Genomic DNA, 12,285 nt, shown 5'->3' with positions numbered 1-12,285 from the left:
TTGCTCTGCCTCTTGGCCGGGCATGTTAGAACCACTAGTGTCAATATAGCAGACAACATACAAATTTCCATTTTCTTCATGTTCTGTATGAGTTTGCCTTTTTGTCAAACCTTTAGGGTGATTCATTTTGCTCGTTTTAGGTGGTCACACCTTATGTATCCCACTTAACCCTGAGCTTATATATTTTTTAAACATATATATAATCACATTGTGTTGGATTTTGTAGTTGATATTAAATGCTTAGCTTCTCATTTGTCAACCTTGACAGTGATAATAGAAGCCAGTGTTGGTCTTCCAGTGAAAGCAAACATTTCATAGCATCGGTGCTGATGGGAATGTGGATTTTTAGATTTTTTTCCCCTTTAGCTTTATTTGAGAGCAGGACTTATTGATTTAACGTTCAGATATTGTTGTCCTTTCAACTCAAATAGCCCCTGCTTGAGCAGAGGAGAAATCCTAGAGCCTACGTTTCACATATTCGAGTGCGAGCACAGAGTTTTAATTTGAATGATTTTGCTATTACATTTGTTAACAGCCAAGGTGAGAGTATAAGTCAGGGTGAAATAAAAACATGACAAGTAGGAAATAGCAGCAAACAAACATCACTCTGAGAAGTTTGAGTGTCTTACATTTGCTTTCAAATATCAATTAAGACTGTGTTGATAATGTATTTAAAATGAAAATTATGTTAATAGATTAAAAGCCCCATTACTTGACTGCTCAAAAAACCCTTGAGAGAATGTTTACTGTAGAGTTTTAAGCAGACAACTTATTGTCATGATGCAATAGTTATATGGTCCGAAATGTTTAGTGCTTGGTCAGCGGATCTCAGTGTTTAACACAGTCTCTATAACACACACACTGGTTGTTCTACACATGTAAAGGGCATTACATTGATTGACCTTTATTTCCCTTGAGGGTAACTCTAAGTTCAACCATACCTGGTCAATAGCCAATCCTGTCCATACCCTTGACCTACTCTTAAACTTTTCCTTTATTGGATTTTTTGCCTCTATCGCATTTATTTTAAAAGCATCATCTCTGTTTCGGGTAACTTTGCAGGTGTGCTTGTGGTTATTTGTGTTAAGTCAGGGCTAAAATGTCTCTCCTACTATTACTTGGTAATATTGGATCTCTTCTGTCTTGAACTTATAAAATATTTAAATTCTTTCCTGTAGACCACTTACCAAACATATTTTTTCGACATACCTCTTAAATTAAGTCTCCATACACCCTAACTTTTTTTCAGCTGTCAAATTGGGAAAAATTTCAGTAAAATTAATTTAGACAAGTAAAGGTAGCTTCATCTTTTTTTTTTCTTCTCTCATTATTCATTATTGTCACCTTGATCTCGTACTTATCTACACCCCCCTACATGCTCATCCTCTGAAGGTATTTCTTTCATATTTTATGAGTTCCTTCACATTTCCCTATTGGGTTGTTGGAAACTGTAACCATAGCCCTATTTTATCAAAGAAAAAACCCCACCATGGATCAGCCTCAATGTCTTCATAAGATTAGTGGCAAATAGTGAGAGATGAGACTGTGCCACATTGTCCTATTGGAGGATCATTTTTGTCAGACAGGGATGGATTTTATTCTATAATGTATAGAGTATAATTGTCTCAAGCTATTTTACAAAAAATCACACTTTCATAATATCATGATAGCAGAGCTGGGTATAATGTCGAACAATTACTTCTATAATCTGCCATGGCTGGATAACATCAGAATGGTTAAGATTGATAAGGTAGTTAAGTCGGTATGTGGCACACTTCCCTTTATTGCAGTTACTAATGACATTATGTTCAATGTTCTGTAGTGATGTTAGTGCTAAAAGAGAGAAACTGCTTCATGGAAACTCACTGTAACAAGTGCAGACTATTACAATACTGTGATACATATTGACAAATACTAAAATATTCTGTAAATATCATTGAATTGATTTCAATCATATTTAAAGATATAGTATGGCACAAAATGACTAGATTAAACATTTTGTTGACTTATCCAAAATGTTCACAGTAATGTTCAATCCCAGATAAATCCCCAATTTTATTAAAGGTAACAGAATATTTATTTGATCCCCTTTTAATTTCATATGGTTATGTTTAATTTTTACCTTCTCAGAGGTTTGATCTGCCTTTTCAACTCATGTTGGAGCCTTTAAAGACCAGTGAAAAATTGATGTGATCCTGAACTTTAACTTGACTAACTCTGTCTTTAATATCCTCAGTAAGTAGGGAGGCAAGTCAAATTAACTTTAAGCTCCTGATCCAGTTTAATATTTTAAATACATAGTCAGTGCTTATAAACCCAGGGCTGTGTTAGAGCAAGCTTAATTTCAAACACAGATGCATATCTTCTGTAATCTACTGTAAGATTATGGGGGAAGCCAGTCCGCACAGTCAATCTCCATTGTTAGAACTACAAAGAAAATATTAACAAATATTAGCAGCTGCCTCAACATGTTACAAAACACATATACAAGTATAGCACTTAGAACCCCTAACCCCTAACACTGTATTATCAAATTATCATTATGGATGCAATAATGTGTGTGGTATCGACTGTTGTAAACCTTTTTTACATTTAGGATTTTGTGTCAAACTTTTTCTCCCTATTATCATTTTCTTTCCACAAATGCAGAGTTAACAAACAAAAAAACCACACATAACCAAGTCAAGAGAAATAAAGGAGAAATAAAGAAATAAAATATCAGATGGGAACCTCGTGTTTCTAATTTGAACAGCCTTTACATTTTTACACTGCATGGTCTTTACTGAATAAGTGAACTCTATATTGAGTAATGTATATTAGTAATAAAAAAGAAATCTGTATCGTCTTTGTTGATGCAAGAGGAATAAAAACAATCACTTTTCTGTTTGTGGGAGAATACATGTTTTTATTGGATATGACATGTAAGAAATGTATATTGCAATTTCCTCACTGGGAAAACAAACATTCAATCAATTAATAAATAGACAAAGCTCTCTATAAATAAATGAATAAATAAATGAATAAATAAATAAAATAAATTAATCTGATGGAGATGTTCTAGTTGATGGTGAGTAGAGATGAAATCAGCAGGTCTGATCTCATTAGATGTGTTTTGATTTCCCTCCTGATCAGCTCCCAAGATTCAGCACTGTAGTCCTACACACAAGAATAGTATCATTAGATAGATAGGTAGATAGACACTGTAGGTAGATGGGAAGGATAAGGCAGAAGGTAGGTAGGTAACTTGGTGGTTAGGTGGGTTGGCAGACTTACCTTTTGTTTCAGGACCTGGTTTGACAGTCTCTTGAAATACATGTGCAGCTTCTTGTTCTTCTTGTGGCTGTGGCTCGCAATCTAAATGATTAAAACAAAATAAGCTTTCATAAGATAAAAAAATCTCCATTAGTGTCACCATTGAGCCACTGATCACTTCAGTCAACACTTGGAGCAACATAAAGAAGTACATCTAAACAAAATGAGTGAATCTGTATTCATCCACCCTGACACTTACACAGGAGTAAAGGCCGTCAGCCTGCTGGGTCAAAATATTGAGAAAGTCATCCACTCGTTTCTCCTCCCATGATGCAGAGCTGTAATCCTTCTCAAACAGGGCAGCCACCCCCTTCAGAACCTGCACTGTAAATCCAAGTTTGTCCTGAGCCTGTAGGAATGAAAATTCAGATGAAACAAAGAAATCAGAAGGGGAAGAAAAATAAGATTCCGAGGAAGAAGAGAAATCAGAGAAAGACAAAAAACAAGTTGCCGATAATGATAGGAAATATTACTATACACACTTTTCTCTGAAAACAATTCCTCATGTTTAAGACTAGCAAATCAAATATTTTCTTATGTTTATCTATGTTTCTTATTCACTGCAGATATGTATTTTACTCACTGAGGCTTTTGACGCCTGGCTGTACAGATCTCCAGGAAAGGCCACAGTCTCCTCCACTTCAGCATCCTCAGTGGTGTTGGTGGAATTTTGAACCTGCATCACACACATCATGAGTTATCTCATTCAGATATTTCAATGACTTTAAAACATGATGCAAACAAGTTCACTCACCATCATATCTAGTAGATCCAAAGAGTTCTCGCTGTACTGTTTGAATTTATTATCCATCCATCTGCAGCTCATCGCTGAGCCTGCACTGTAGAGACAGAGGCAAAGGCAAACGAAGAAGATCCTGTTAAGCATCTTTAAGAACCAGTTAGAAGTTGACTTTCTATAGAGCAGATTCAGGTTCTGGAGATTGTGTTGGAGCTGACCTGCAGAGCCTCATTTAAAGAAGGACACACACCTTTCATTTTCCTGACATAAACTGTCTGGGAAACCTTGTGGCTTTCATATGTTTCAGAGTTCAAGGTAAAACCTCAACATCCTTTACAGGCGTAACGTCAAATATTTTCTATTTAAATTGTGAAAACTGATGCAAAATTTATTCCATAATAAAAAAGAAAAATCACAGCTCACCCTGTATTCATATTTAAAATGCTCCTGTAAAGTGCTACCATGAAATGCATTGAATAGAAAAAATAACATCTATACAATATTTGATATAAATATATATCTCTATACACGCGATTATGTTATATTATTTGCTGATTTTGAAGGCTAAGATGAATATTTCTACATGGCTCTTATAAGTGTATCGGAATTGCATCATTGTCTCTTTGTGGATTCATAATATAACTTCATTGATAAATCTGCAGGTGTCAGTGTCCATTAGGCGTGGTAAAGGGAAGTTCCATGAAAGAGAAAATGAAAGTGTCTGTGGCTTGCGGCACTGTGACGCTCATTCAAGAGAATGCGTCTGTGACATTTCACCTTGTTTAAACCAGAAAAACAGGGCTGCTCATACGTATTAAACCAGACAAGGGGATTCTCCTTCACATTTTAGATCGCCTGATTTCAGTTTTTATTATTACATTTTTATTTATTTTTAATGCATTTCTTTTTTATGTTTTTAAGTTATTTATTTTTGTGTTTTTCACACGTCTTAAACAATAAATTAATTAATTGCATTTGAATCAGTCCACATCAATCAGCTTTATTCTATTGTATTTTGAATTAATGCAACATAAGGCTTTACCCAAGAGGTCAAAGTTGAATCCATTGGATTTTCACTACAATATGAGCTTTGTTCTTAAAAAGATGCAGCTTGTCTTGTCTCAGGGGCATGGAGGTATTAAAGTAATTGGTGAAAATGAGTCTCAATAGTTCACCTAGAAATGAAAATTCACTCATTATCTTGGACACATCCAACTAGAATTGACTAGTATAATTATGATAAGTACCAAAAACAACACATAAATATTCATTAACTAAGTTGTTGAAACTGGCTTTGTCAGAGCTGCATGATGTATTGATTTTCTACTTCGTTGAAATCAAATTACTCCACCCTACACAAAAAAGTTAAATTTAATTAAAGAAAAAAAGGCAACATAGAAAATAGCGGGCTATATGAGACAGCTTGAGTCCCGGTTGTCTCATGAACTGTGACCTGAGCAGTTGCACTCGGGGCAGATCTGCACAGTGTAGTGTTGGCACTCAGAAAGCTGATGCCATCTACGAGAGGGACGAACTGAAAAAAAGACCCTGCTCATTGATCAGAGCTTTTGGTATTGTGTTGGAAATCCTGTGAGCTGCTGTAAGATGTGTCAGGAGACCTAGATGTCTGAAGTGGAAGCATTTTATAGATGCTTGAAGAGAGATGAGCAATACAAGTTAATGCTGTTAAATGCCACCCAATTCTGAAAGCTGTGCTTTTCAGTATTTAAATTCACATAATACAGACTCACTTTATTGCAGTACTTGGAGACCATTTGCAGAAAAGACAATGAGACTTTAAGGTGCTGGCTGTCAATCTTGGCTGTTGAAGTGTGATCTGGGAGCTCTGGCTGTCCTATCTCTAGTGTCTGTACCGTAATTTTGGTTACCATGGTAACTGCTGATGGATAATGGGCAAAAGCATCTTAACAGCTATGCCAAAGATACATAATGGACTTATTTTGATTAGGGCTGGGGGAACGCGTCATAAGGAAGGTGGCTGCACACAGTCAAAGCATGGACTCACCTGAAGAGCAAGCTGAAGCGAAAATAGTCGCCCACAAGCATAGGTCACCAATTGTCCCAGAAGCAGCTCTATATGGAACCAGACCTGTTATTCGATTATCAGACCGTTTCTACATGTGATATCTAAATATGAAATGGGGGGAACTCAAACTACATCTTTTTATTGCTTTTGTTCAAAAATTAAGCTTTGTATGTGCCTGATTCAAAAGCCCTTTTTTAAAAATGCCAACCTTATTTTACTTGAAAAGAGAAAAGTATAGTTATTTGATTAGAGTACCCTCCAGCTCAATGTGAAAATGAATAATAAATATTGTTAAAATACTGAACTCAATTGAATTATACTTACATCATCTTATTTCACAGTCAGTTTGTTGGCTTCATACAGACATTGATACCACTACAATGCTTTTCTGATAAACTGCTAAACTTGAATTTACACAGTGTTGATATCCTTCCAGAAAGTTACCTGAATTTTTACTTTGATAAAAAAATTATCGATAGGTTCAACCCTAATTTTGATTAACTTCAATGTGACATGTATGGAGAAGCATACTTAAGGACCCAATATGATTGGGAAAATACAATATAAGTAAATATTCCTTCATAGGTTTGTGGAGGACCCGAGGAATCGAGTGAACAGTGTTTGGATTCTTTTCAGTCTCTCCATGCTGGAGAATAAACACTAGCTAACAGCTGCCTGCCTGGCTTATGTCATGTCAACACAAACTATATGCAGTGATAATTTAAGTATGTGTGAACTTAGTTAAAGCATCTGTCACTTGAACTCAATGTGTCTGTTGTTGGCTATGAAAATTAAGATGCATCATATTTGAAGTTTGAATTTGCCAAGGAAAATAAATCCCTGATTCTAAGTTTTATGACTGAAGTACACGCTAGGGAAATTTGTTGGGACTGGCCTTTCGGTTCAGTACCCACGTGTACCGAACTTATGCAGCGTGTCCACGTGCGTAACTTATTTGTGTACATACTGTACGTGTCTCAAATTCAGAGGTACAACTTTAGGGAAGGATCGTATGTGCTGTAGGCTCGTCGTCATAGCGACCACAGATGGACAGGAGTGTGAAGACCCTCCCTCATCATTTAAGTCTGCTATGTGAGAAATCTTCAGTTTCACAGTCACTATAATGTTGGCGGATAAAGACAAGTGGACCGTACAAAAGCTGTTTGCAGACATTGCACGACTGCTATCGGACATGTAGCAGTGAAGCACATCGAACATGCCGACTCGTTTGAAATGGCATCACCAGAGTGATGTCCCACTAACATTGGGAATAATACTAACATTAGTTGGACACGGAAAAAATCCAGTTCAGTGCGAACCAAGCTTCCCCACAGCATTAAAGCTGCTGCTTGCAAATAATTCAGTCTGTGTCAAAGCAATAATGGGCGTCATAGGTGTATTTATAGCAGCGGACATGCGACCGCTCTCTGTTGTTGAGAACTCAGGGTTCAAACACACACTGAAAGTTATCAAACCCCGTTACGAAGTTCCCTCTCGTCCGCATTTCAGCCTGCAAGTCACGTCATACGAGTCCTTTATGAACCTCTGTCTCTAATGTGAGGGCGTTCTCCTCAGCGGAGACATTGTTTGTACCAGCAGGGCCACCTGCAAACAATGTGGTGGTAGTAAATTATTTGAGAACAAAGATGCATAATATTAATTAATAAACATACGATACGATAACTGTGCAGTTTAAGTACAGTCATTTTCTACATGCTGCGCCTTAATGGATATTCGTTTGTACTATTTTTATTTATTTGTTTATGAGTGTTTATTTTGTTGTTTTACATTTGTAAAAATGACTTGGGTAGGTGATACAGCCATAGTTTTCTGTGCCTTGTTTATACTATACCTAAAACGTACCTAGCCCTTACCTCCTTACCGAAGTATGTACTTAAACTTGATTCTTGTATCCTGTTACACCCCTAATACACACGTTAGACAGTCTTATATGCAAGGAAACTGCAGTGTTGCTCACAATTTAAATTCACCTTCTGAGAAATGATTCATGTCACATTGGTGGTTATCCAAAGTAACTAATCGTCAACAATCAAGTCATCGTGAATCCATTCTGGTCTTCAATTTAAAATCAAATAAATCTTTGTCGATATCCAGGCTTTGTTATGGCCTAGTCCTGCTTTAGTTTATAGCCTGTCCAGGAAACTGGCGCTTAATCTCTATTCATTTTATCAATGTGGTCTGACTGTGTCTCTGCTGCAGATGTGCTTTTACTGGAAAATGTATTTTGATTATGAACATTTCTGAGTCACTGATAAACTTAGTGACATCTAGGCTTAACTTGACGTGAATACTGAACTACATGGAGCTGTTAATTTACATCCATCTTCACATCTTAATTATGCCAATTATTATTAAAACCACAAGCACACTTAAGTAATACCATTTATAAATGTATTAAATCATCCAAATTAATGTAGTTCTGACACAATTGACCTTCCTCCTCTGTAATGACCTAAACAGAATTCACAGCTATTAAATGGCGGGGCATGTTCCACTGGTTTTAATGTTGGAAGTAAAGCCAGGCCCTGCATATTTTAGATGAGATGTCAACCCAAGCAGGATTTTACATACCCAGCTGAAAAGGGGGAGAGCATTTCTTTTTACTTTGCTGGAACCATGGTAATATTTTGTCATGATTGTCCCTGACCCTTGCAGCACTATCAATATTGCATTATATGTGTGACCAAGTGCCCTGTAAGCCACATTATTTGTCACTGACTTGATATTTTACCATCCACATCTCGCTATACTAGCCCCGCTGCCAGCTTCTACCCCCTATGAAGCCATACATGGTAACAAGCAAACAAGAATCATGTATTATTGATTTATTTCTTGAGTTAAAACAGGAAGAAGGGGTTGGATTGTTCTGTTAGAGGCAGATATCGAGGGCTTAACAGTGTCTCCGGTGACTAAGAATGTTGGGCTTCAAGTCCCTGTGTTTTCCCCCCCCTTGCTGCTGTCTAACTCGTTTCTCTTGCTCATTATGGAGACAGGCTTTTCATATACATTCAGCGGCATACATGCACGCATGCACGAAGCTAGTGAAGCATCTCTCAGTGATAAAAGAATAAGAATATTAAGAATAGTATATCATAGAATAATAAATTCACTGCACCACAGAAAAAAGTTTGGAACATTTAATTAGCACGCTAGAACATTTTCAAAGTGCAATAAACATTTAGTAAGTAATTTAGTTGTGTTATATATTGTTGGGTCGACTTCTTTAAACATAACACCAACAGAAAATCTTGTTTTTCCCTAACTAATGATGCTTCTAGCCAAGCCCAAACTTTATATATTGCCCTGAAATTATCTGAAGAGGATTCCTGTGACTATGCAAATATCTGAGTCAGATGCTCCGAACTTTATCCGCCAGCCGTCTTAGTCTAAAAACTGAGTGAGCGCACGTGATAATTCAGCAGGATATTGTCAGAACAATTCCCCACCAGTGAGTGGGCGTGTTGAACAAATTATACAATATCAGGATCAGGATCAAAACAAGTTGCTATACTGTAGGAAGATATCATCTTGAAAAGACAATGAGACAGTCTCTATGTGCTCTTATCAAAAACATGTGATTTCCGCAACAGAATTGTTATGTCGTGTCCTGCATCCTGTATGATCTACCCTGATGCCATCCCTCACCTGTATGATCTTGATATTTTATTATTGTTGTGAACGTGTCTACCCAGGTCAATATCCTGCTCGGTCCTCATATGTAAAAAAGTTCATGTCTGAAAATTGCTTAATAGTGATCGAGATTCTCAGGTGTCCACAACAAGCACAGCTTGCAGACTGCGTTAGGTGACATTTATTCATTTCTTAATATAATATGTTCTTTGTAACACACATTAACCATGTAGATTGATATAGCTGTGTATATATAGCTTTCATAATAAGAGTAGGCTCTCTATGATCTTTGCCTGGTCTGGAGTTATATCAGCATGGCCGTGCATCGGGTTGGTTATGTGACTAGAATCAGCATGTCATCCGATTCAGGGGTCGGGGGTTAAATAGCAGCGCTGCAACACTGCGTGATGAATGTCTCTTGTTATTGTGCCCAGTCTCCAGCCTGTATCCAGTTGAATGAATCACTTCTGTTTTATTATATTTTTCAGTATTAATTACCTTTCTATTATGTTTTTTTTATTGGACTAGCACAGCATTAGGATTTTGTTAAATGCAATTTAAATATTGAAATTGTCCCATCAGAATTCTTTAGACGCAAAGATAAATCCAGTTTTAGTGTTGCATTAAATCCTGTCAGTTAACACCATGAAAAACTCCCTTTATGATCAAATCCACCCGCAGGCAGAATTTAACCACTGACCAACTCCATCAGATACTCCATCTGTGGTCTTAACAAACATGGGGATAGATAGAGTTGTGAGTGACGATGGAGAGGGGGAAGATGGAGCAGGGAGTTTAGAGTGGGTGAGGTTAAATGGTCCAAGTCAGTAGCACTCTTTAATGCTTGGGATTACTGCCCTTTTGTGTGCAGTGGGCTCACTCAATCACCGAGCTTGTGTAAGACACACTCGCTCCGTTTAGCCCACACTGTTGCACACATCCTGATCAAGCTGACAAAGGCCGGAAACTACATGGCCACAATCTGCTGGCTAACAGTAAGAGGAGATTAAATTGAGGGGATAAATAAAGGGGGAATAGGGAAGGAAACACACAAAGAGGAAGCTAAAGAGAAGACACGCAATGGACACAAAGTCAGAGCAGCGTTTTCTGAAAAAATGGGGTTGAGGAAGAGGTGAGTAGCGGCTCTATAAAACATTGAAATGGGCTTGAGGTGAGAAAATGCACTATAAAGAAAAGAAGGTGCACTATAAAGTGGTGAAATGCACTGAAAGCAAGAGATAGAAACCATGAAAAATAGAAAGCAATGCACTAGCAGTTGGATGAAAGGAAGACAAGAGCAGTGCATCGCAGAGAATTCCACATTATTACACACATGCGAGATGGGCTGTAATGATGCTTATTAAAGCTTTTATACATGTATTGTTAAAATTGGCATCTCACCGTGATGTGCTCCATTTGGTCCTCTTTTTATGAGTTCTCAGAGCTGGCTCGAAACTATGAAACCTAAAAAGTCCCTTGATATTAGACCCGAGTCACTGTATATAAAGCAAACCAATAAAATATGCCCACAACAGAGCAGCTGACTCTGCTTTCTGAAGGCAGCCTTGATGATCATTATCACTTTGCATGAATTCTGAATATTAGAGATAGTCTTTGTCTTCTTCTGTATGCACTCTTTATTCATCAAGGGACCCAACGTTATTAGACTGGCCAGGTTGAGCTTTTTATGTCATAGGTATATTACCGGTGAATCCTGCTCGACTGCCAGATTAAGTTATGAAAGTGTGAGTATTTGAAAGGCATTATCAGCTCAAAGTCATGTTTCCAGTCTCTTGAGTTCAGAATGCTAAGAAGAACCCACTGGAGGTCAGGCTGGTGAAGCACAGAAAATGAAACCTGATTTCAGTGACACAATACAAGAGAGATTTGAAAAGCTTTCTTCTTGATATTCAATGGAGGTGTTTGCATCAGAAGGGTGATGTATGCCCTGTGTAGGCTGTATATACTCCAATCAGGCAGTTCTACGACTTGAATGTTGTAATAATGGCATTTCATCATCTAATTGAGCTATCTCTAATGTTATTGGTTGCAAAAAAATGTTTTCATTAATTAATTACTACATTATGTGACATAATTAACAGACACCATATTCCGACCATCTGATCATTTATTATTATTCTTTTCTATAAAAGCTTGAAGTTGTCTTTAGTCAACAGGATGCTGAGAAACCTATAACCTTAACAAAGGAAGAACTCAAGAATGCGGACGTGTAAAAAAGAGTTTCCCTTGTCGCCCAAGTACTTGTTCTGTCGACATTGTTGTGGGTAGATAAAAGCAATCATGCAGCAATATCCAGAGTTTTTGCTTTCTCTTTATGTGACCCATGGTAAGGATGAAACACTTTAGCTGCTTTCAGACATCCACTAGACTCCGCCTTCCTCCTTATTTTTATAAAGTCCTGTGGACTGATGAAATTCAACCGATTGAACTTTTCGTCGGCAATGAGAAAAAGTTTGTTTGGGGGAAAAGGTGCAGAATTCCATGAAAACAGTGTTGCAGCGAAATACAATACAAT

The 12,285-nt window shown here is 37.3% G+C and overlaps 2 protein-coding genes across 2 annotated transcripts in view; one reads left to right on the top strand and one right to left on the bottom strand.

Annotated features, from left to right (window-relative positions):
* atad2b (ATPase family AAA domain containing 2B) overlaps positions 1-12,285 on the top strand; it is a 73,770-nt gene that overhangs the window by 50,666 nt on the left and 10,819 nt on the right. The window lies entirely within an intron of this gene.
* Positions 3,058-4,198, bottom strand: LOC133024625 (interferon a3-like). The gene is made up of 5 exons (XM_061091783.1): positions 4,067-4,198; positions 3,896-3,988; positions 3,512-3,661; positions 3,274-3,354; positions 3,058-3,156 (listed from the first exon to the last, which is right to left on the bottom strand). The coding sequence occupies exons 1-5, from the start codon at positions 4,196-4,198 to the stop codon at positions 3,058-3,060; spliced, it is 555 nt and encodes a 184-aa protein (XP_060947766.1).

This window comes from Limanda limanda, chromosome 18, assembly GCF_963576545.1.
Source record: "Limanda limanda chromosome 18, fLimLim1.1, whole genome shotgun sequence".
NCBI classification, from domain to species: domain Eukaryota; kingdom Metazoa; phylum Chordata; class Actinopteri; order Pleuronectiformes; family Pleuronectidae; genus Limanda; species Limanda limanda.
Note: the sequence above shows the minus strand (reverse complement) of the source record. Positions and strands in the feature narration are given on the sequence as shown.